Here is a 24,893-nt window from a genome sequence, read left to right as displayed (position 1 = left end):
ATATTAACAAAACTCGAGCTTAATAATAGTATCTAATCCGAAAATTAAATCCGGGGTCTTATATAGTAAATTTAATTATTAAGCCTTGATATAGAAAAACAGTCTATATTTTATACAAATTAAGGCACACCGGAAAGCCGCCCTACAAGCTCCCCAGCCAATAAGAATTAAATATCAAGGCCTTCAGAGTGGATGAGATACTGCATGCGAACGCGTTGACCGTTCGGCCATCCACCCGTCGGACGCCTTGAAGCAGGTCTCATCGGTCGAATACGCCAACAAGGTCTTGGTCTATCCGCCTACTTTGATTTCTGTATATTCCCCTTCTGTGCGCCACCTCATTACAGCATATCAAGATTTCAACCATGCCCTACGATAGACACTGCATGTGCAGGAGAATCCAAGTGTCGCTGCAGCAACAACCGTCTCAGTCATTTGTAATGCCACTGGTAATGATGAGCCCTCCAAATTGATTGAACCAGGGGAAGTACAACTCTAACTGTTCTGCATGTGATTTAGTCGCAACTGCGGGCGATCCGGGGGCGGTAAGAAACACGAATTCGCGACGCCTGATACTTTGTGGCTGCAGCGATTGTTGACTATCAACTCAGGGTCGTCCATAAATTACGTATTACAATCAAAGACCCAAGGCTATCTCTGAAGAGTCACGGTGATTATCACACACAGAGCGGGAATATTGTCCTAGTAGGAGTTGTCATGGCTGCCATGGCCTCAGCCGAACGGCGATTTACTTGAGATACCGTCTCTGAATGTCCCAGCGCCAATTTTGTAGCGAACGTGGAAGGTGAGTCTCTGCCATGATCACATCTCAATAGCTCTTTGTTCTGGTTCCTTGCACTGACACTTTAGTGTGTAGCCCTATCTCGACTAAGAGCCCCGAGTTCCCAGGGAAGACGCTGCTCAAAGCCTCGCTCTTCGATAAGATATCTCGTCCGATTTAGGAAACCTTTACAACCAGACGGCAAAGCTGGGAGCCCGCGATTGAAGGAGCTAAGCAAAACTAGAGTGGTGACAAGGGCAACGTGTGAAAAAATGGGCTGAACTACAAATCATAGAACATCAATCAGAGGTCAAGCAGTCTACCATAAGATGCATACTAGACAATAATTCGCATAAATGAGCATTTGCTAAAGCTGTCTGATTAGTGGCCCGAAAGGGCTCCACGATTGGGGCTCCGATATTTGTCTGTATAGTTCTCTCATGGGAAAAGGAATTAGGGCCTCACGCATAAATCTTTGAAGCGCTGTGGGATCTGCCCCCAGGATGGTGAATTGCACCAACAAACTAGGTTTATGTTTCTGGTTCCAAGGCAGTCTCGAAGCGCCCACCGATCATATCACAGAATCAGAGTTTCCTACGCCCCTGCTTAGAAGCCCCTGTATTTAACATGTGATGCGTAGAAGAACTCTCGTGGGTCGACTGAATCATAAATAGCAGGAGTCTGTCACTTCACCGTGAGCTTCCTTTTCATGCTGAACATTCAATCCAGCCCAGCCCGATACTCCCCTCGTGAAACATCCACCACAATTATAACCAGCAAGATACATCATGGGTTCTCAGAGTATGAAAGCCCTCAGGCTTGTGCAGGTACCAGTCACCATCTCCTCATTTCCCAGCTCACAGTCTCTCATTTGCCTCCACATAAAAGAAAACGCAGAGACGCATAGCCTCCACCCAGAAGAGACTGACATGATACATTACTTACCGCATCAAGTACGGAGCCCCATAAAAGCTAGAAGATATCTCGATCCCAACTATCAGCGATCACCAACTCCTGGTCAAAGTCGGGGCCGCCGGCTTCTGCCACAAAGATCACCAGATCTACAATGGGGTCTACAATTCCCCCTTGCCAGTGACTCCGGCCCATGAGCCCGCGGGAACTATAGTGGCGGTCGGACAGAATGTGACAGGCAGCTGGAAGCCTGGCCAGCGGATCGGGATGCTGAATTTCCGGGGCGCGTGCCATGCGTGCGTAGGCTGTGAAGTCGCGCGCGACCCCCTTCGGCCCAATGAGCCGGACACACGGTTCTGCGAGAACAAGGAGAATGCCGGCGTCAATGCTGATGGGGCGTTCGCGGAGTACATCGTGGCCGACTCAGCCACTTCGGTGCTTTTGCCGGATGAGGTGTCGTTTGAACAGGCTGCTCCTTTGATGTGTGCTGGGGTAAGTTGACGACAACCTTGTCCAGGGGGTACGCTTTTGGCCTAACTATGTATCACAGGCTACCGTCTGGACAGGCCTCGCAGGTGCAGGGATATAACCTCATCTCCCCATCGGAGTGATCGGCGTCGGCGGCCTAGGCTACCTCGCCCTGCAATTTGCGGCGGGATTAGGGCATCCGACCGTTGCAATCGACAACCGACCCGAAGGGCGGCAGCTGGCGAGTGAACTGCCGACTCACCTGAGACCTGGTAAAGTCGCGGACTACAATAGTCTCAAGGCCACAAAGGAGGTAGTTGAGTTTGCAGGAGGAGGTGGACTGGCGGCTGTGCTGGTCTGCACCGACAGTGTGGACGCGACGGAATGGAGCCTTAAGCTTCTCCGGCCTCACGGAGTCTGCGTGCCGCTGGGGCTTCCCGTGGAAGGATTTTGGCTCTCAGCCTGTGACATAATATTCAAGGAGCTGATTGTTCGCGGGAGCTTGGTTGCGAACCAGCGCCTCTTGTCGGATATGATGAACTTCGTCGCGGAGAAGGGGGTGCGATCTCACGTACAGACGGTGAAGCTCGAGGAGGCCATGGATCTTCCAGACCGGTATATGGACCCTCATCTGAAGGGACGGTTGGTCGTTGTTCCTTAGGTCAGGGGCTTTCTCATTATTTGTTACTCTGCTTCCCCAAAAAAGGACCTTTCACGCGGCGGGGGGGGGGGGGGCAAAACTATGTTCAGGGTACAGCTACATGAAATGTGCTGAGTCTGCCTAGTATCAGTCACCAAGCATAAAGTGTCAACTTCCTTTCTTGCATTGGCTCTATACATAGGTATTTCAGATTCGTGTAAAAGATCTCATTGCTACACTGCGAGACACAGTTCAGATAGCTTGATCTAGTAAAGTTCTAGCTATCACGTCTGATGTTATTCAAAAAGACTCATCGAGGACTATGAAAAAGGCGCAGAAGTCAACCCTTCATGTGCAGACTCAGCCTCTGGGAGCTACACACCCAATTAGCAAATCTTCAAGATCTCGTTGGTTACCTTCTTGTAGAGGTCGCCGATGGCTATCTTTGGCGACCACTCCGCCTCGACCTCAAACCTCCTATTAGCCACCGTACCATAGAATTTGAATACAAGCGGCTCATTGTTGACCAGAGCATGAGTGTGGACACCGACCACAATCTTCTCGATGTGGAAGACGGAGGAAATCTTTTTCTGAATCTCGTTCACAAAGTCCTGGAGCTTCTGCATGCCATTCTGCCAGTCCTTTTTGAGGGCCTCTAGGCCCGCGTCCATCTGCTTGATGGCATTGTGAACCTCCTCATGAACCTTGAGCCGGTAATCGTACTCCCGCTGGAGCTTTGCGAGCTCTGCGTCTTCCTGGATGCGGGTGATTGTCTCATCTGCGGCGCGAATCTCTGCTTCCAAGTTGGGTCCTTTCTTGTCGAGGATGCCTTGTGCATCCCGAATCGCCTGCTGATACTTGCTGTTCTCACTTTGCATCGCATGAAGATTGTTGATCGCTGCTTGGATCTTTCTATCCTCGGTGTCCACAAATGCCCTCACGAATCCGTCGAATCCTCCACCTTTGATAAGGCTATCGATACCCTTGGCAGCGTTCTCTGCTGCTTCAGCTGCTTTCTCTATCCCGGTAACGACACCCTGAAATGCATCAGAGTTGATTGTGGCATCGAATCCCTTGGCTGTTTCATGGTAAACGGCGGTGGCTGCCTTGACGATTTCGTGGCGTGCCTTCTCTGCCTCCAGTGCCCCGGCCTAGTGTAATCAAGAATTAGCTTCCTTTCCTGTATCGCCTGCCCAGGCCTTCCTCATATGCATGTAAACGTACCCAATAGGCAATAGTGAGCCTACTGACGTTAGCTCTTGATCTCTTCGAAGGCAGTATGACAGGGTTGCATACCAACTCGCCTTGCATTTCTCCCAATACACCGCTTCAACCTGTGCCCAAGAGGCCTTCTCGGCCGCCATCTTCTCATACCAGGCGCCCTTGGCCAGTTCTGCCCGCTTGAGAAAGTCCAGTCCATACCTATTTGCTTGCTCCTTCTTCAGTCTCTCAAGCTCCTTGCGATTCCGAGCCTCCTCCTCCTTGGCTGCTTCCAGTTTGTCGTTGTACTCCTTTCTCTTCCGTTGAATGAGTGCCTCTTTGTCCAATTCCGCTCGCTTGACCTTCTGCTTCAGCTCTGCCTCGACTTCAGACTTGTTCTTCTTGGCGGTAGCCAGATTCTGTCTCAAACGTGCAATCTCCTTCTCAGCCTCTTTTCGCTTCTTTTCCTCCTTCTCGATCTCCACTTGACGCTGGCTACGGGTTGCCTCGAGCCTTATTCGTGCATCCTCCAGCTCCTTCGCCAGCTGATCCATCTCAGCCTGCTTCTCACCGATCTTGGCTCCAATGAGGTTTTGCACGGACTCAATGCCATCCGTGCCCAGTTTCTCAATCGTTTTGATCATATTCTTGATACTCTCGCAGATCATGTCAAATAGATCGCCCTGGATCTGGGCCTGGAAGTAAAGGCCCTGGTGGGCCAGATCACGGACACTGCTAAAGTCCGCTGTTGTGGCCTGCAGACTGATGGTAAACGCCTTGGTAAACTGTACGGCAATGTAGGCGTTGAACGAAGGGGTCTCCGTGCCCAGCTGAATGTCCACGAGGGTGACCAGCCCGATGCCGAAGCAGGTCACCATGCCATCTACCTTGACAATCTGCTGCTCTTTGGTCATGAGCACCACCATGCTCGCCCGGGGTTTACCACTGGCCGACGAGACCACGAGCGGACCCAAGCTGAAGTTGTCGATCGCGCCCTTGAAGCCCAGTCCCGCAGCACCAATGCTCAGCTCGAACTCGGCCTTCTTGCCGAATGCCGTCAGTTTCCCGCCGCCGGAGATGCCTCGCGGGTACTCCTTCTTGCCGATGGTAGCCCCCGTGGAGACGTACAGCTTGGCATCCGTGAACACGAACAGTTCCTCAGCCCCCGTGATCGTCTCCAATTCTGGGATATTGGCCACCTTGCCGGCGACCTGCACGATTTTGATGAAGTCGACTTCGGAGATGTTGACCGAGATGAGCTGATCGTCGGGAAAGTGGCTGATCACCATGGCTGCCCCGGCCTCGAAATCTCCGACTTCGAGCTGCCCGCCGAGGCCCATTTTCCTGATTTCGCGTATCAGTATCCCCGACTCAATAGGTCTGTGGCCACGAAGCACATTGCAAACTTACGAGGGACCGACTTCCAGGAACTTGGCATATTCAATCAGTAGCTCGACCCGAAAGTCTGCGATTGTGACCTCCTTGCTGATGTTGAAGGGGTTCACCCAGGGCTTCTTAGTCGCACTGGAGGAATTCGTCAGCATTGTGCATATACCCTCAGTCCGACCAACCTACACATAAGCGGAGGCATACAGGGCCCCTGCTCGGACCATCCCTTCGAGGACTAATGGATCCTGACCCGATTCCATCAAAATAGTCAGAACGCCCTCGAGCGACAAGCTGGGATTTGTGCTGATCTCAATCCCGACGCCAATATCGCCCAGCTTCACGGTTCGGGAAAAGTGGATCTGACGACAAAATGCGTCAATATTGTGTTACAACCTAAGGGGGGGAACGACCTACATCCATCGACGAAGGCAAGCAGATCTTGAGCTCCAATTTCTGCTGAATGGTAGCGCATAGGACTAATCCATCCACCTTCTCCTTAGCAAGGATGTTGAGCTCATCAAGGGGTGGTATAGTCGCGCATAGCGAGATTCCTACACTCGGGTTAGGGCTTCTGTGTCACTAGGGAAGGGCCTAGAAAGTGAATAGCGATCGCTGACCTACCTTTCCGGACGGGATACTTCAGGGTGTTCAGCTCTTTCACTGACTTGATCTCGCCAGATGCGGCAATCACGGCGACATTCCGCAACCTGAGGTTTCCAATGGGGGTGCCTGCAAGCGTGTCACAAAGCTCTGCCAGGCAGAGGTCCGTATCAGCCAGACCATAAATCATCCACTCGCGTTCAGAAGCCTTCTTCGACTTCTTGTTTGTCTCTTTACGCTCGGTGAGGAAGGCGACTGTCACAGTCACTCCACTGAAGGTGACCTTGCCTCTGATGGAGAACTTGCTGGCCCGGTTGAGGAGAACCTCCTTGTCCTTGCCGGTATCTTTCTTGACAAGGTCCTTTCCCACTGAGCTGTCTTCTAGGGATGGTTTCGCAACGGCTGACTCGGTACCACCGGCGTCAGCGTCGATCGAGGAGCCCTTTTTGCCGTGCACCTTTAGTTTTTTGTCGGTTTTCGGCTTTGCTCCGATAAAGATATCAATCCGGGCCTCCTTGATAGTGATATCAGCGTCCTTCACTTTGTAATCCTCCACCCCACCCTCGATGGTCAAGCCGGTGCTGTCATATTTGATCAAACCGTGCACGCTTTTGACGTCGTTGAAGCTCACTTTGCCGGAAAGCTCAAAGGACCATTGTGTATCCTCCTCCCCCTCTTCCTTCCTGGCAGCACTCTTCTCGTTAGCCTTGGTTGCTGCTTTGATTTCAGTCACTGCGACAGAATCTCCTTCCTTGGCCTCGTCATTTACGCTCGGTTCACCCGCAATCTTCTCGTTTGCAGAGTCCTTGTCTTCAGTCGGTGCTTTCTCGCCGTCTTTGAGCGTCTTCTTTTCTTTATCCTCATCACCCTCCTTCTCATCCTTCTTCTCATCCTTCTTCTCATCCTTCTTCTCATCCTTCTTCTCATCCTTCTTCTCCTTCCCCTTCTCCTTCTTCTCCTTCTCCTTCTCCTTCTTCTCCTTCTCCTTCTCCTTCTCATCTGCTTCTTTCTTCTTCAGCCTCCGACCAATATTGAGGTGCAGCTCCTCGAAGGTCAAATTGTGGTCCTTGATGCCCTCAGTCTTGGGCTCGACTCCGTGGATATGGGCGTAAATCTTCAAGATTGATTCGAGCTTCAAGTTGCCCACCTTGGCGTCGAAATGATAATCCTCTGTGTGGGGATTAGTAGAGCTCTGCTGCAGCTAAGAGCCATAGATAGACTTACTCCTGGACAATTGGCCTTTGATCACCAAGGTGGCATTCTTCGGCTTCTCCTTCTCTGCATCGCCTTTCTTGTCGCCACCCTTTTTCTTATCTTCACCCTTTGACTCCTTTTCCTTGGTCTGGCCTCCACCCGCGGCTGACGGCTTCGGCTTGGTGTTTGAAGCCACTTTGGCGTGCTCTTTGATGTCTTTCTCGGCCGTTTCTGCGTTGGCCTTTTCCTTTTCCTTGTCCTCCTTCTCCTCCTTCTCGAGGCTACCCTGAGGAAATTCGAGAGAGCCAGACACAGTCAGCGTGCAGGTCTTCTTGAAATCCCCTCGTTTGAAGAAGGCGCGCAATTCCGCTTTCTTCATCTGTTTATGGATAGTCATGTTAGCACAAGGAATTGATGGTATTTGAGTCGAGGGAATTCTTACACTGAGGTTTGCGACACCGCAGAAATTATCCCACTTGCCGACATCAATGACCACTGCCAACCACGTAAGTTCGATCCTCCACCCTGCCTGGGCCAGGTGGACTTACGTTCATACTTGCTTCCACCACCTTGCTCGTCTTTTTCCTCCTTGCTTTTCACGGCCTTCTCGTCCATCTTGTCTGTGTGATCAGAGTCGGGTTTGTCTGCTTTTCTCTTACCTCCGGCAGCTTTATCATCTTTCTTGTCTTCTTTTTCTTTCACTGTCTGGTCAGTCTTCTTGTCTGTATCCTTACCGTCCTTCTTTTCGTCTTTCTTGTCATCTTTCTTGTCATCTTTCTTGTCATCTTTCTTATCGCCTTTACTGTCTTTCTCTCCTTTCTCCTTCTGCTTCCAGTCACCTCCCCGGATCCAGTATCTTGCCTCCAGAGTTCCCTTCGACTTGGGCAATTTGGTGATGTTGAGTTTGCCAAATAAGCCGACTCCCAGTTTCCATTCTTTCTCCTTGTCTTTCTTGCCCTTGTCCTTGGACGATTTGTCCTGTGTGCAACGTTAGCAAATTCGGGAGAGTTGTAAGTAAATACACGTCTTGCGTACCTTCTCGTCGAGTGCTTTGGGTTCGGTTTCCTTTGACTTGGGGACTTCCTCTGGACTCTTAGGGCTGGAGTCATCTTCGAGCATATTCACCATGGCGGCCACTTCCGAAGATGCAGACTCGGCGCCTTCTTCAGGCTGGGCATCCTCCCCCTGTCCCTTTTTATTCTCATCTTTGTCGTCTTCCTTCTGCTTAGTCTGCTCGCTCTCATCGCCCTCATTGCCCTTCTCACCTTTCTTTCCCTTGCCACCTTCCTTCTTATCATTCTTTTTCTTCTCCTCCTTCCTGGCTGACAACTCGATGCCCACCGTCTTGAACTCCAGGAAATCCCACTTCGGCAACGTCATATCAGCATAGGCCTGCAAGACCAAACCCTCGATCTTGGGCTTCTTGCTCCAGTCTCGCTCTTTGGCAATCAACGCACTGATCCGCAGCTTGGAAGGCAGGGTTGTTCCCTTGTCGGAGCCAAAGACATTCTTGAGCCCGTCCGAGACGAATTGCAAGCCATCCTTAAACTCCAAGTCACCCTCGAGTCGCAGTCCTACCGGGAAAAGGCTGTCTTTCTCCTTGTTGCTATAGGTAAACTCCAGGTTCTTGAGCGGAAGCTTCTGGATTGTCGACTGCTCGATCTCGGGGAAGAGGATGCCGAGCGGGGAATCCATATCCTGGAGTTTGACCTTTTCTTGGATCGGATCATCCTTCTTGTCACCCTTTTCTTTTGCCTGTGCATCCTTATTGTCCTTGGACTGGGAATCCTCCGCCTTCTCTTCCTTGGGCTTTGATTCAGGATCTTTCGATCCGACCGGAGGCTTTTTGTCCGGCCGGACCTCCTTCTTCGCCTCGTTCTCGGCGCCGTCCTTCTCACCCGCTTTCGTCTCCTTCTCGTCATCTTTCTTCTTGCTATCCTCCCTTCGGAAAGAGTACAGCTTCGCCTTCAGCCCCTTGATGCCGAAGAAATCCTTGATATCACCGCTGAGAACGTAGGAATCGACCGCAGCGGCGCCGACCTTCCCCTTGGCGGCAGCCATCTCTTTCTTGACCTCAGGCAGCGCGACCGGCGTCGCCGTCTCGGGGAACGCAATTTCAGCATCATTCTCCGCCGGCAGCAGCAGCATGGGCTGTGCGGCTGTTTTGCCGATCGAGGCGACCAGAAGCGAACCCCCGCCTCGCTGCACCCCGGAGACCGGGACCGGCATGACCTTGACGTCGCTGTACAGATCGTGGTCCTTGTGCTCGGGCGCCGGATCGCTCGAGACCGACTCCCCGACCACGAGGGCGACGTTCTGGACGACTGCGCCGCCGATGATCAGCTCGTTGGCGGGCGAAGCCGGGATCTCCGGGGGTGTCGCTGACAGCGATCGGGACATCGTGGTCCAGCCCGATAGAGGGAGGAATCGCGGGGCTGGGGTTGCCGGAGGCGATACATCTGGGGTGGTTACGAGGTTGCTGCGCTTTTCGTTGCGGAATGTGGCGGTGGAGAAGACGTCGAGGGACTGCAGGGAGGAGAAGGCCCCGCTCGCGATGAGGTCTTCGCCGAAGCTGGACAAAGAAAGGAGTTCAGTATCTCGCGCCATTCTTTCTACTTTGTGATTGAGAGGATGAATGTCAACTGTTGTCTGAGTACGAACAGGAAGCCGTACATCCAGACATCCAGGAAAGCAATCCCACTGCCGGGATAATCGGCACATCATATACCCCCGCTGCACGAAACGCCCCCACAGGCGGCAACAGCAAGTTCGATTCCCTGATTTTTCCCTTTCAGCTCAAGGTCCCGCAAATGGGGATCCGCCCCAGCTCAGCTCAGCTCGGCTGCTGATCTCGTTCGTGATGGGGGCCTGTGGGGAGATCCGATCGATGATCGACATCAACCTTGCCCAGTCTGGGCTTCTTCCGATGTTGAGGGCTCCACCTGAAGTGGGGCTGATAATGGCCAGCGTCGCGTTCTCAAGCCAGCCACGCTCGTCTTCAGTTTTGCTCTTATCGCTGGACAATGGCAGTTCCTTGGTAAACCCGCCAATAAGGCCCACGGGTGACAGGTTGACGTAGTGCTCACCATTGGTCTACTTATTGACTTCTTGAGGGCTTTGGCAGGACATACGGTGGTGCTGTGGCCCCGATGCCTGGAACGGGGTTGTTTCCCGCCTGCCTGTCCGCGATTTCGGTTTGGGGTTTGGGTGGCTCCAGCTCTCTTATCCGCTTGCATCTTTTCCTTTTTCTGGTCTTGTCCTACGCTTTTTGTTTCCTTGCCTCGTAATATTATCACCATTTCGTCTTCTTCTGAGCTTTGCCGGCTTGCCCGCGGGATGGTAAGCCTAGACCAAGGAGATGTAGTAATGCCCGTACATAGTATATACCCCGCAACGCCAGTTGACTGCCAGCATAGTCGACTTGGCCCACGCTCTAGACCAGAGATCACAATAGAGAGTAGTATCTCTGTCAGGGCTGGGAGTCCTACAATTCCCTATAGGGAAAAAAGGTCACGTACGCGCAGTCAATAGGATCAATAGGTCCGCTGTTAGGGCCGAGTGAGGGACTGAATCGGAACTGCGCGAAATGATGGCCGAACGGCCACCTAGTATTGTTTCGAATGAATCCTATTGTTCCTGCTCTACAATTCCATGATACCATATCGCACAGCCTGGAAGGGACCATCTTCGATCTGCGAGGCGTCGCAGTCAAACAACACAGAAAAGCCCTCTCCCAGCCCCCGGAGGAGTCCTCGACCAAGGTACCATGCGACGAAACCAACAATGCAACCCCAAAGTTGTGTAACAGTTGCAGCTGGACATGCACGCACCCTACCATTCATTCACGACTGTACACCCTCAAGCCAATCGCAGACCTTCTAAACAGGAATCGGATTGAAATACGCGAACCGATTGTCCGGATCGTACGCTCGTTTCAAGGCGCGCAGCCTCTCCAATCGCCACCCCTCATACCCATACATCGACTCCAGCGACTCCGTGCCAAAGGCATAGTTGACGTACGTCGTCGGCCGCCGGGTGGGTTGCCCCTCATTCCACAGGTCACGGATACGACCCGCCCACTCGATCGCGATATCATCCAACGCATCATCGGGTACGTGGGTGACAGCGGCCAACCTTCGCAAAGGCTCATATTCGCGACCTGGCATACTTGCCTGATGGTTACAGCCCCCACACTTTGGGTACTGTAAGAGAAGGCAAGAACATACATGAGCAGAAAGTCGTCACGGAACGGATACGCCGACGAGGCGGGGTCGACGGCCAACACGCCCTGGAGGGAGTATCCCTCCATGAGCACGACGGAGGCATTGAACGCGGGAATGGAGCGCAGCATCTCGCTGAAAACATCATAGATCGCCCGCTGCGCGGTCACGTTGTACACCTGCAGGCCCGCGGTCGAGACCATCTGCGCGAGGCCGTGCGCGCAGATCGAGTCGTTCACGCCTGTCTTCTGGGCGTTCGGGATCTCGGTGTACGGGACGTTGCCGTCGTCGACGCGGAGCGGGTGCAGGGCGTCGAAGGGGGCCAGGTACGGCTGCGCCGCGGCTTCGGGGCCGGAGTAGGCGAAGGACCAGAGGATGATTGCCTTGCTCGGGGTTAGTACGGTTCAGATTGAAACGGTGATGAGGATTGTGGGAAGGGCGGGTGCGACCTCCGTCGCGCTGACCGTGGGGTCCAGCTGATACATTGTGTATTGCCACGCGATGTCGACCGGCTGCGTACCGTTGCCCTGTAGCCGATTCAATTCTTCGAACAACGGCTCGAGCTCCCTCTGCGAAAAGACATAGTTCCGGTAGTACCAGGTCTCCTCTTGGCGGGGGAAGATGCGCAGTTCGAAGCTGGTGACTACGCCGAAGTCGTGGCCCGCGCCTTTCATGCCCCAGAAAAGGTCTGGGTGCGAGGTGTCGGACACTGTGATCGCGGTCCCGTTCGCAAGAACCACGTTCAGGCTGAGGTAGTTGTCGCTGACCATCCCGTGCCGGCCCTGAAGACGGCCGTGGCCTCCGCCGAGACCGAGACCGACCATCCCGACGCAGCCGCAGCTTCCGGTGGCTTGGGAGATTTGTCAGCTGTTCAGTTTGTCTGATGCAAAGTAGGATGGGGGGGGGGGGGGGGGAGGTGACTGACTTGCTACATAGCCCTGTTCCCACAGCACGTCTATCACCTCCTGGGCGAACGTCCCGCCTTGAAAGCGAGCGGATTCGCCATCCGGATTGATATCAATTCCAGTCAGCAGTTGCATGTCAATCTCTAGGCCGTGGAATTGGCCCGGGGTGGTTGTCATGCTGTGAGCGCGGTTGACCGTGAAGAAAGGCAAGTCGTTCTCATTGGCATATCGAATCTGATATTCGCGTTAGCCGTGCGTTTGTTATTTGCACGCTTCCTAAGCATTATGAGAACGCGAGGGGAGGTGTCAAGACGTACAACAGTGGCGACGTCCTCCTCGCACCCTACCCGTACGACCACCTTGATCTTCGGGGGTTCGTACGCCTGGTACCGTGACGTTGCGTTCGGCCACAGCGGGCTGTCAGGCCCAAACACGCTGGATTGGTGCGACTTGGTAATTGGGGTTGGTTTGTCTCCACGGAAGACCAAGCCCATGCCAGAGGGCTTAGAGCCGCGAGGCAGCACGCCGCCTGATAAAATAGTCGAGCCATTGTTATGTATTCGAGTTCTGCACGAAGCGTCTGGGTCGATGCGTATGAGAATGGGCTCGTTTAAATGTGTTTTGATCACTTGTTCCACCAGGACTGACCTCGCTCGGTGTAAACTGGTTCTGCTCGGGATCACTCAAGGCAACGCAAACCTTTGACCGAGTGTGTAAGACACCAAGACCGGACGGGAGATGCTCCCGCTATCTTAGCCGTACTTCTGTGATGCACGAAGCCTTTGAACTTTAGAGGATGAAGATAGTCTTATTTGACCGCGTCTGGATCTCTTGTTCCACACAATGCGGAATTGCTGGATGAAAACTGGTGCAGGTCAGGGTTATACAAGGCAGCGCAAACCTTTTAGCGACGGTGTAAGACACCAAAGCCTGGCGAGGAATGCCCCCGCGAACTTAGCTGGTTATGAAGTCATCTGAACTGCATGAGGAAAGAAGCAAAAACTGACTATTGAGATTTAGTGCAGGGTTGCAATATCAATGTATGCATGCAGGCGAGAAGGCGCTCCTGAGTACCTAATTGGCCGATAGGCTGGCGTGGCATTATCATTCCTGTTCGCGCGGGTACGCTGATAGGGTTGATTGGTGGGCAAAAGGAGCGGGAGGATGAGGGGGGATTTATGGCTGCAGAAAGTCTATGCCAATCAGGGCACAGTAACGGACCCGAAAGAAATGCCTTCCATGAATGTGGACCTTGATGGGGTACGAGTAATGCTTATCTTGATCCTCCTTCTCTTCCTCCTCGTGTTTTTCACGATCTGGGTAGTGGCAGATTCAGTCAGATAATTCAACACGTCAATGATTCGGCGAACTCGGTACTCTTGGCATGCATAGTGATGCAATAGCTCATGCACGGACTGTTCAATCGGGGGTCTCGAGCACTGATAGTCGTACAGCCTTCAGTCAAGCATTCCAGTTACCCAGTGGAGACAAGAGTAGATTTGGGTTCATAATTGCTCTCTATCGCCAATATATGTAGTTGTGATGTGCAGTATCGGCCACATGACCCACGACATGCCGGTGGATACATGCTTATCTCGTTGTCACCCGAGGTTGAAGGTGAAGTCATTTACCAAAGGGAAAAGCAGAGTAAGTATGTAGCAGGTTCTCCCAAGCTCCTCCAGGTTTGGAGATGGTTGAGCGTTCATACTGTGGTTGTGTGCACGGGTACTGTATGATCCTGCAGCTCATGTACTGATCGTCACGTGACTGTCGACTCTCTCGCCCTACACTGGACACTTCCACCCATGCACCAGGGGTTGAATGTTTCTCGTCAAATCATGGTAGCTTATCTGATTCACCATGTCTGACCCCTTATCTCGGAATATTGGAATAAAGGGCCGTAAAGACAAAGAATTCTGAGCAGTATATTGCGCAGGGTGGAATGGCAGCACATTCCTTAAACTGTAATCTGACCGCTGAGTAGGTCATGGAGGCTCGATGCTCTGGTTTTTGTATCTGCGGACAAGAACGCCCTTGTTTGCTACTGCGATGACAGGCGCACACGAATGGTAACGCTAGCCAGAAAGCCGACCTGAACCGGACCGTTCATGCGGAGGATTGCGGGTAACGCCTGTCTTTTGTTGTCAAGGTAAAACTTCCGATAAAAACTTCGCCAGCTTCCAAGAGCTTGTCACTCATGCGAGACAGCATATCGACAATATCCCAGTGCTGCCGAGTAACTGCCTCACGATATAGGCGCCTGATGATCCGTGGATCGGCCACAATGTCCGCACCCGTGTCGACGAGCAAGCGAAACTCGGCCAACTTCCCAAGAACCAACGCTCTCTCCAGGTGGGAAGCTTGCATCGCCATCGTCAGCCCGTGCTCGATGAGTAGTTCGATAAAGCGGTAACTTTGCTCGCGCTCGAGAGCGCACCCCAATGGGCCCAGGGTAAGGTTCGGAGTGCCCGGTCGAGGAGGTCCTGGCCTGGGAGATAGTGAAGTATTCGGACTTGCGCCGTGTTCCAGCAGAAGCTGGGCCATCTCGGGCGACCCGCAGGCGGTCGCGGCTGCCAGGGCCGTGGAGTCATTTAGGGGCTTTTGATAGTCGATCTCGGCGCCTCGTGCAAGGAGATCCCGCACGCGATCAAAGTTGTCTTCCCGGGCTGCGTACCACAGCAGCTGGTGCATTTCCCTTTGACGGACCCGATGCATCGACGGGTACTTGCGCTGGAGAGCGTCGTCCAAGAAGTCGCCGATCTCGTCGAAGCCCCGATGCGCCGTAAGGCCCATTGCGCGTCCCCCGGAGGCATTGACGGCCAGCAGATTGGCCCCGCGCTCGACCAGCATGCGAACGGTCTCGAGGTGACCACGATAGGCGGCGAGGTGGAGCGGGCTGTTGCCTCCCGGGTCTTTGGTATTGATGTCGGCGCCGTGCTCTAAGAGCTTCGCCACAACGCTGGTCCGGCCGTTGCTCGCCGCAAAGAGGATGGGATGCAGCTTGAACGTCTGCCGGACCTCCGGTGTCATCTGCCGGTGATATGGCGCATCGGGGTCCGAGCTGGTGCAAGACCAGTATGGTGTTTTCCAGCTCACATCCACCCCGGAGTCCAGAAGTCGTTGCACCACCTCGTCCGCGCCGTGCGCGGCTGCACTATTGATCGCACCTTGGGAGCCCCGCGTTCTGACATATCTGGCGAGTAGGTAGCCGTTGAGGAAGTGATAAAGGGGATCACTTTCCAAGAGCACAACCACTTCTCTAGCAGTCAGCAGGTCGGCAATCATGAAAAGCACGTCATTCGGCAAGCGAAGTAAAGACATTTCTTGAGAATATGTCTGAATCGGTACAAAGGCGTCTTCAGTATTAGTATGTAGTGTCGATGATAAAGTAGGAAATGGGCAAATGGGGAAATGGGGAAATAATGCTTTCGGGAACATGGCATGGGGAAGATGGTGGTTGCAGGTCAGCTGTACTGCTTTTTCAGTTCACATAAAACAAAAACTGCTTAGTAAGCAGTTTAGTCATATAATTTCTAAGTAATCCTATTACTCATATAAACAAAAAATTTTATTTTATACTATCTTTTTTAATATTTTTATATATTATATCTTCTATTATTAATTATTTTTCTCCCCTTTCATATCCGTAACTATAGTATAACTAAGTAAAAATTTAATTATAACTACTTATTAAGTTTTTATTTATTACTTAAAATTATTTTAATAATAAAAAAATAATAAAAAAGTAATTTTTTTAATAAAAAACTAATTAATTTTAAATAAAATAAATCTAGTATTAGTAGTATAAATATAAAATTAAAGCCGGGCGCCTTATATTATCTAAATATATTATAATAAATTTTTAACTATTTTCTAACTGATTTTTAACTACTTATTAAATAGTTATTAACTGTTTAGAATATTAAAGAAGATATTAAGATCTACTATAATAAAATCTACTATTATATAAAAAATTATAATAAGTATAAAATAAATATTTTCTAACTATTTTTTAAATATTTTACTAACTATTTTTAATTATTTTAAAAGTTTTTTTTTAATATTAATAATTTATACTTTTATATATAGTACTATAAGAGTTTAAATTTAGATATAAATAATAAAAAAAATTAAGCCAGCCAGACGGAGATAGATATAGCTAATAATAAATATTTATAAACTATTTTCTAAATATTTTAAAATTAATTACTAATTACTTAGTCTAATATAAAAGTTTTTTTAATAAAAAAAACTGAAATAATCTTTAGATTTAATTAATAAAATAAAAACTAATTTTATTTTTAGTTTTATTTCTAATTCTGCCGTTAATTTTTTAGCTAAGATTATAAAAAATAAATATATTTCTAAACAATCTTTATTACTAAAAAATAAAATAGATAAGATAAGTTTAAACTATTTTTTAATTATTTTTTAAATATTTATTAACTGCTTAATCTTATATTATTAATATATATAAGATTATTTTTTATTTTAAAAATATAATATTTTATAAGAACTATAATAATAAAAAGTCCTACTACTATAATATTTAGAAATATAATAATTTTATATTTTTTAATTATAAAAATTTATATTCGGTTGCTGCTGGTGGTACTAAAAAAGAGGATTCTAATATAGTTTAACTATTTAATAAATATTTTATAAATAATTTAAAACTACTTGATTTTCTAAAAGAATTTAAATTTGGAATATATATCTAGTTGGTATAGAAATACTTTAGTAATTTAAAACTATTTTTTAAATATTTAAAAAAATCTAATCTTAAATTATATATAAACTAAAAAAAAATTATAGACTATATAAACTAGTATTAGAGTATTTATATATATTTCATATAAAAAATACAGTAAGTAGAAAATATTAGAAAAAAATGTATAAAAATATTTATAAAATAGTTCTAAAATATTTTAAAATATTAAAATTTATATATATTTTAATTAATACTTCTAAAATATTTCTTTTACATAATATTTATAAAATATCTGGTAGTATAAAAAGAATAAAAATATATTATAACTATTTATTAAATATTTTAAAACTATTTAATAACTACTTAGTTTAAACTTTTATAAATAGTAGCAGTATTTAAAAAATCTAATTTATATTTTTTATTTTATAAAATCTTTTTATATATTTTTTTTATTTTTTAATATCAGCTTTTTATTTATTAATTTTAGTTTAAAGCTTTTAAATTTTAAGCTTCTAATAGTTCTACTTTAAACTTAAAAAATTAGTTAAAATAGTTTAATAAAGATTTTTTTAAGAAAATATTATTAATTTAAATAATTTATAACTAATTAAAAAGTATTTAAAAAAAATTAATATTTATACTAAGTCTTATTAGACTAGAAGAATATCTAAAAAAGTAACTATACTATAATTCTTTTTAATAAAGAAGTTTAAAAAATAAAAAAAAAGATTAATTAGAATTTAAACTTAAAAATATAGAATAGGTTTTTTTATATCTTACTAAAATATTATTAATATATAAATATTTTATAAATAGTTTTTAAATATTTATAACTATTTAAACTTAACTAATATAAAAAGTTTTTTTTAATAATAAAAATATAATATAAATAATAGATATTAAGATTATAATAACTATTATACTAATTAATATTATTTTAATTAAGTTTTATAAAATTAGAATATAGATTAATATTTTAGACTTTTTTTAAGTAGTTTTAAAGTAGTTAATAAATATTTAGAAAATAATTAAAAAATATTTACTTTTTTATTATCTCTATAAGATTTAGATATTTCTTAAAAATATAAGACTTCTGATAGGATTATTTAATTATATTAGTATAATAGTATAACTAATTATAAAAAACTAAAGAAATTTTAAAATAGACTTTAATTAAGTTTATTTTAATAATTATACTTTTTTTTATTTAGTCTAGTTAGTAATAATATTATTTTTATATTTTATAAATAATTAGCAAGTATTTTGTAACTGTTTAAAAAATAGTTAAGTATTTATAAAATATTTAATTATATTATTAAACTCTTATTTAATTTTATAGTTTAAAAGATCTAGTATCTGACTATAAAGACTTTTAGAATTAGAATTTTTATTTTTTATTTTAATAGTTTTTAATATTATATACTAAAAATATATATAGTAAAAAATAATAAAATATTATAATTATTATATATAATCTTAATACTAGAGGTTAATCTTAGAAAGATGATATCTAAGTCTTAAGTAGTTAGTAAGTATTTATTAAATATTTAATAAATAGTTAATAGAATTCTTATTATTATATTATTTAGTATTTATATTAAGAATTACTCTATAAAATCTTCTATAATAAATAAAATTAAAAAAACAGGCTTTTTAATAATTCTTTCTAAAAACTAAAAAACCTGTTTAAAAAGTAGATAGTAGCTGTTAGTAGTATCTAAAGTTATAAAAATATAAAAAAAAATAATAATTATATTAAAATATTTAATAATTGCTTAGAAACTATTTAAAAAATATTTATTCTTATTCTAATTTTTTAAAAATATTATAAAAAGAATCTTATTTATACTGCTTAATCTAAGCTGTTTATATAATATATTAATCTTAAATTATTTTAAAAAAAATAGCTTTAACTACTTTTTAAAAATACAAAAAATCAAAGTTCTGTCTATATTATAATATTATTTTTAAATATAAGACTAGATTCTAAAAGTTAATACTAAAAGTATTTAATAAATATTTATAAACTATTTATAAAATATTTATATTAATTAAAAAATTAATATTAACTAAAAAAATTAGCTTATTAAAACTTTATCTACTTAGATTTATTAAAAAATATTATTTTTAAACAATAAGTCTAATTTTATTTTTATTATAAAAGCTTAGATATAGTTTAGTTAGTATAAATATATTAAACTAATAATAAAAATCTTTAAGCTGCGGATTTTAAAGAAACTAAATTATATAAATATTTAATAAATAGTTTAAAACTATTTATAAAGTATTTAGAAAATACTTATTTATTATTATATTTAGATTATAAATATATTAATTAAGCTATTTTATTTTTTAAAAATTCTTTTTAGTATTTTTATTAGCAGCAGCGGAGGATGTTTATAAATATTATAAAAAATAAAAATAAAATAAGAATATAAATTTAAATTTTTAGAAATTAAAGTAGAAAAGCCTATATTATAAATAGTATAAATTAAATACTTTAAATTTTAAAAATATTATTTTTTTATAAATAGTTAGAAAGTATTTTAGAACTATTTAATAAATATTTATTATAATATCTTTGTTGTAATAATAGTAGTTTAAATATATTATATTTTTTTATAAATAATTTAATATAATTATTAAAAAGCTTTTTAAAAAAAGTAAGATTAAGAACTATATAATTTTAAATAATAGTTTTTTAATATTTTTCTAAAAAATTCTTAGTTTTATAAATATAGGCTATATAGAATATATAAATTTTATATAAATTTTAAAATAGTTAATAAGTACTTTTTAATTAGTTTATAAATAGTTAAGAGAAATTAATACCAGCTGGATAGAGTATTTAAATATAGGTTTATAAATTAAAAATTTTTTTATATAGAATTTTTAATTTTTAAAAAATCTGTGCTTTGCTTTATAATAGCTGGAAAGTAATTAGTAAGTATTTATAAAATAATTAAAAAATATTTTAGAAATATTTATTTATAAATATTCTATTTGCTAATATTAGTCTTTAAAATCTTTATATTTAAATATATATTTTGAAAATACTTCCAAAAGTCTTTATTAATAAAAGTATAATAATAAAATAAAAGAGACTAGCTTAAAAATTTATATTAAAAAATACTAGAATATTTTTAAAACTATATTTTAATCTAATATTAAAAAAAAGTAAAAAGACTGCTTGCCTTAAGCTGCTTATTTAATATTTATTATATTAAATTTATTAAACAATTAATAAATAGTTAGTAAATATTTAGTAAGTATTTATAAACTAATATTATTAATTAGAGCTCTGATTTTAGTATTTAAAAGTTCATATAATAGAATTATATATATATATTTATATAATACAGTTTTTAGATATTTAGAAAGATTATTAATATATTTTATAAACTAAATAGTTAAAAAATATGTTTTTGTCTAAGTTAGAAAGATTAAAGATAGAGGTTTTTAGAAATAAATTAGTTTTTAAATACTTAATAATTAATTTAAAAAATTATTTAGATTAAGTTATTCTTTTTTATAGAACTAAGTTTAATAATATTATTAAAATCTATAATTAAAAGTATTTATAAAATATTTAGTAAGTACTTAATAACTGCTTGAAAAACTATATATAATAAAATTAGAAAAATATAAAAGAAAGTTAAATTTTAATAATAAAAAATAGTAATTTATAAGATTGCTTAGAATATTCCTGCTTATGTAAAGGGTTTGGCATCACGTGCTGCGGGAATGTTCCACATAAACTCAAAAAAGACTTCAGATGACCTGTGTTCATGGGAAGATGGCCGCGGGCCGAAGTGATAGTATGACACATGCAAATAGCATAAACCGTCGAAACATGACAAATCTATCGATCGGGCTGGAAGCTCCAACACATCCCAGATCCGAAGGATCCTGACCCGTTGCGTTACGCCGTAATCGCGTGTATCGTCGAGGAACTCCACCGAGCAATCAACTGGCGACTTAGTCTGGGCCTACGGAGGGGTGGTGAACACGTGTACCGTGAAACGGACGAGGATCCGTGGCCCCCATACGTTGCAGAAGAGTTGCGGGAGTGGGCGAGGAAGGTAGCTCCGATTGACAAGGATCTACTCAGACGGTCTGTGCCGCCAGAAAAGCTGGATACGGATGGAAACCTAGTGCTCGAGGAGAACGGCTTGAGTCCCACTTTTGCCCGGCGTAATATCATCACCAACACGGGCTGGCTCTACACAATCTAGCCCAAGCACGCTTCCAGATCCTGCCCCCCCGGGTGTCCCTGATGTCTCCACTCAGCTCCGCGTAGTCCTGCCCGATATCATTTGAAGATATCCTCATTGTATTTCTGCTGGTACTCGCGCGAGACCCGTTGCATGGTCTCATAGCTCGGGAGGACATCGAATCCGTTCATGTTCATCCTCCGGACTGATTCTTGGTCAAGCGGGCCTTTGTTGCGTAGCTTCAGCGCCTTGAGCAGCGCCAGGGCGTCCGGCATGGATTCTCCTCAGCTTTCGCTCCAGTGCCCACTCCAGGGGAGCGGCCAGAACCTCAATGTTTTCCCCGCTGAAAAGCACGATATTCTGTTTCTCGGCCTTTCCAAAGAGAGTCTGCCGGGCCTTCTTGGTGACGAAAATGGCCATGTCCTCGTTGATCCATTTGTTGGTGAAGCCCTTCTGGTGCGCAACGGACCGGATGGCCTTTTGCAGGGGCACTTGGATGTGCTGGTCCCCAGCGAATTCCGGGTCAATGAGATAATCAATATCCCCCGTGCTCTCACGGCTCCGGAGATATGTCACGGCAAGGAACCCGCCGGCTGCGATCAGTCGGATTGGGGCCAACGCAACAATGAACTCGTCGGAGCCCACCTCTCTGTCCCGCGCCGTGAGTCCTTGAGATCCGAGGGAGTCATTAGCGGCGTCCATTCTGCAAAGCCGTTACAAAGAGTAAACACTATCTTAACCTCGAGAAAGTCGCTCTCCGTCAGGAATTCTTCCAGATCTGCCATAGTTGCAGGTTTTCTTGTCCCGAAATCGGCATCTGCGACGGATGACTGGAGGTGAGAAGGAACAACAGAGATGATGAGAAGAGGAATGCGAAGTATTATTCAGCTGGCGAGGGTATGTTTCGTACTGGGCCCGAGCGCCCTTCCCTGCAATCATTCCACAGTGGTGTACTGGTTCGAGTCCTTGTTGGTAGATCAAAGCGCCTCAGAATGGCGTGTTGGCGCCTGCCATTCAGGTTCAAGCACCGATCATAATTGGATTGAATTTATGTACATTCACCAGGGCTATGGTCAGAGCCCAACCTCGGATCCTTGATCCTGGCCCTTATTCACCAGTCATTGGGCCAGGCCTCGAAGCTCTAGATGTGTTGATCCATTCCTCATTCATCAGCTTCGAGCACCCGAGCACCAAATCCTCTTAGGAAACACCCATTGATTCCACTTGGTGGTACCTCCATCCATGCTCCATATCCCAGAGCAGTCCTTCGCCTCCACGACATAAACCATTATCCTGTGTGGAGCGGGTGGAGCAACGCGGCAATTCCCGGGCGGATCTGAATGGGACGGCGGGGTATGTTTATGGCCTTATCTCTCAGGAAGCAAGTATCCACTCTACCTTCCGATACTGTAGCACAACTGCTCCATTCGTTGAACCGGAAAGACCTTTGTATCCTCCCTGGAGCTTTGCAGGAGAGCAGTCGATCCTCGTAGACTTCGCGTTGGATGGGATGATACCACCATCATCATCTCTTCGACAAGTTCATTGACTCCACAAGCCGACCGATGCCTGCGCCTTCAAGCTCAACCCTAAAACTTACATATCGCCCAGACGGCCACCCACGGCCTACAGTCTATCTCCTCCTCATCCTGCCCCAGCCTCCACACCCGATCCAAGGCGCGCTGGTCTCCGGGTCCACGGCGCGGGACTGCTGCGGGGCTGTGGGGTCGAAGAACCATGGGCGCGCCCGGTCCAGGTCGCTGCGTCGGGATAGGTGGCGTGTGCGCACGGGCCGTAGATGTTGGCGAGGAATTAGCGGGGGATATGCTGCTATCGGTTGTCCCAGGGGAACAGCCTCGTGGGGTTGTGAGGCGCTCGGGGGTAGTTACAGGGTGGCGGGATGGCGCGGTCCGGGGGGAGTTACTATGTCTAGGGTCTGCTGGTCGTAGTTAGGTTCCAGATATACTTGACTGCAGCAGGCTGTCTACTCTCTCGTTAGACCTCTCTATGCGCTTGTTTGTCCACATCATCCACCCTATTATACATGTACTTATGCGGGGACTCAGAGGATGATAATGCCGGCCACGGCGTGCAACCCTTATTTATATACCAGCCTGTGGTTTTACATTATACTCGAGTAGGCTTGCAGAGTCCGTACCTGGCTCAAGGGTAGTGCAGTAAATACAATAGGTCTGGCTACATCTATTTCTATACCCCGACCATCTCCCCCCCCCCGTCTAGAACATACTGAATGTGCATATTTACAGCAGCCTCTTACTTGGCGATCTCCACACCATTCGTCGCACCTAAGCGTCCAGAGTCAGTGTCCGTGATCCACCAACAAAGGTAACCGAACTTACCGAGAGCCTTCTTAATGTCACCGTAGATGGCGAACTGGCCGGCCGTGAGACCACCGATCATGAATAGACGAGTGGGCAGACCGGCGAAGGAGCCACGAATGCCGAGCTCGCCCGCGATCTTGACGAGACGGGAGACGGTGCTCTCGCCGGGGAGACCCTTGGTCTTGTTGATCTTGGACAGCATCGTATCGGCGGGCTGGGAGATGATGGCCGCCGCGAACCCGGCAATGAGACCCGATCCCAGGTTGACGCCGGTCTGGGCGCCGTTGGACAGCTTGGACTTGTCCAGACGAGCGAAGACAGCCTCGGAAACCTTCTCAAAGGCCACGAACTTCGTCACGGTGTAGGGCACCCTATATCGTGTCAGTGACTGCTGTTACTCTAAGTCCCCCTATGGCTCAACGTACTGCTTCAGGAGAATCGGGCCGAAACCACGGTAGAAAGCGCCCACGCCCTCGTTCTTGAGGATCTTGCCGAACCCGCTGAACAGGCCCGTGGCGAAGCCAGGCTCGGAGACGAGACGGATACGCGTCGCCTCGAGGGGGCAGAGCGCGATCGAGGCGAAGAACTCGGCGCAGGCGGCGGAAACCGAGTAGACCGCGATGCGGTTCTGACGGGCCTTGTCCAGACCGATGACGTTGATGGATTGCTGCTTGAAGAACTCGTAACCTCCAAATTTGAAGGCGCCCTGCATGAAGTACCCGGCGAAGGTTGGGCCGAAACCGGTCAAGAGAGCCCCCGCGCCCTCATTCTGGATCACCTGCCGGAAGCCACCAATCATACCACGGTTGTAGGTTGCGGGGTCGAGCTGGATCCGGGTCTTGACGCTGTAGGAGGGGGGGGTGTTAGTAAGTGATGAAGGTGAGATACTGGAGATGGAACGACATACACATCGACCGGAGTGAAGGCACCGTGAGTCACCGAGCAGCAGACGGCACCGGCAAAGGCGAACCGCGCGTAAAGGCCAAGGCCCTCGGCCTTGTTCTGGGCAACGGGAGACACAGCCATTGCGGTGCTGATGAAGACGCGCAACAGGAAGGATTAGGGGATGGGAAAAGGAATAATAGGTGGTCCTGCACGGATCTTGGATGAGTGAGAAAAGGTTGGAGAGTAAGCAGAGCAGGTTTCAGGGTTGTTGACAGTTTGCTGTTTGCTACTGCGGTCAGCATCGGACTAGCGGCTGGCACGTGTTTTGGGGGGTTGCACCGGCGATTCCTTCGGCGTATTTATGCCCGGTTCGGCGTTTTACACTTTACCTTCGTAATTTATGGCTGTGGGCAGTGGAGCGATCATACAACA

The 24,893-nt window shown here is 45.5% G+C and overlaps 6 protein-coding genes across 6 annotated transcripts; 2 read left to right on the top strand and 4 right to left on the bottom strand.

Annotated features, from left to right (window-relative positions):
• Positions 1–1,569: 1,569 nt before the first annotated feature.
• Positions 1,570–2,822, top strand: BO66DRAFT_413708 (alcohol dehydrogenase; the record flags this gene model as incomplete). Its single annotated transcript, XM_025649434.1, has 4 exons — positions 1,570–1,608; positions 1,754–2,185; positions 2,244–2,268; positions 2,302–2,822. 4 exons carry the CDS (start codon positions 1,570–1,572, stop codon positions 2,820–2,822), a joined length of 1,017 nt encoding a protein of 338 aa, XP_025501161.1.
• Positions 2,823–3,089: 267 nt separating this feature from the next.
• Positions 3,090–9,791, bottom strand: BO66DRAFT_473569 (uncharacterized protein; the record flags this gene model as incomplete). Its single annotated transcript, XM_025653061.1, has 11 exons — positions 3,090–3,952; positions 4,026–4,044; positions 4,098–5,345; positions 5,412–5,525; positions 5,577–5,749; positions 5,805–5,941; positions 6,012–7,160; positions 7,215–7,563; positions 7,627–7,679; positions 7,733–8,162; positions 8,220–9,791. The coding sequence occupies 11 exons, from the start codon at positions 9,789–9,791 to the stop codon at positions 3,188–3,190; spliced, it is 6,009 nt and encodes a 2,002-aa protein (XP_025501160.1). The 3' UTR covers positions 3,090–3,187.
• A 1,249-nt stretch (positions 9,792–11,040) lies between these two features.
• Positions 11,041–12,803, bottom strand: BO66DRAFT_473568 (FAD-binding oxidoreductase; the record flags this gene model as incomplete). Its single annotated transcript, XM_025653060.1, has 5 exons — positions 11,041–11,351; positions 11,411–11,787; positions 11,854–12,254; positions 12,330–12,543; positions 12,627–12,803. The coding sequence occupies 5 exons, from the start codon at positions 12,801–12,803 to the stop codon at positions 11,063–11,065; spliced, it is 1,458 nt and encodes a 485-aa protein (XP_025501159.1). The 3' UTR covers positions 11,041–11,062.
• Positions 12,804–20,883: 8,080 nt separating this feature from the next.
• Positions 20,884–21,255, top strand: BO66DRAFT_329463 (uncharacterized protein; the record flags this gene model as incomplete). Its single annotated transcript, XM_025644023.1, has 1 exon — positions 20,884–21,255. A coding segment is annotated over one exon (372 nt), but the record flags the coding sequence as incomplete, so codon positions are not given.
• A 77-nt stretch (positions 21,256–21,332) lies between these two features.
• BO66DRAFT_413705 (uncharacterized protein) lies at positions 21,333–21,936 on the bottom strand (the record flags this gene model as incomplete). The annotated part of the gene is made up of 2 exons (XM_025649433.1): positions 21,333–21,482; positions 21,562–21,936. 2 exons carry the CDS (start codon positions 21,934–21,936, stop codon positions 21,333–21,335), a joined length of 525 nt encoding a protein of 174 aa, XP_025501157.1.
• A 1,292-nt stretch (positions 21,937–23,228) lies between these two features.
• BO66DRAFT_393930 (putative mitochondrial phosphate carrier protein (Ptp)) lies at positions 23,229–24,797 on the bottom strand. The gene is made up of 4 exons (XM_025647867.1): positions 24,484–24,797; positions 24,002–24,421; positions 23,595–23,947; positions 23,229–23,540 (listed from the first exon to the last, which is right to left on the bottom strand). The coding sequence occupies exons 1-4, from the start codon at positions 24,600–24,602 to the stop codon at positions 23,509–23,511; spliced, it is 924 nt and encodes a 307-aa protein (XP_025501156.1). The 5' UTR covers positions 24,603–24,797; the 3' UTR covers positions 23,229–23,508.
• Positions 24,798–24,893: the final 96 nt, after the last annotated feature.

Source organism: Aspergillus aculeatinus (genome assembly GCF_003184765.1).
Source record: "Aspergillus aculeatinus CBS 121060 unplaced genomic scaffold BO66scaffold_43, whole genome shotgun sequence".
NCBI lineage: Eukaryota > Fungi > Ascomycota > Eurotiomycetes > Eurotiales > Aspergillaceae > Aspergillus > Aspergillus aculeatinus.
This window is presented reverse-complemented; position numbering and strand designations above follow the sequence as displayed.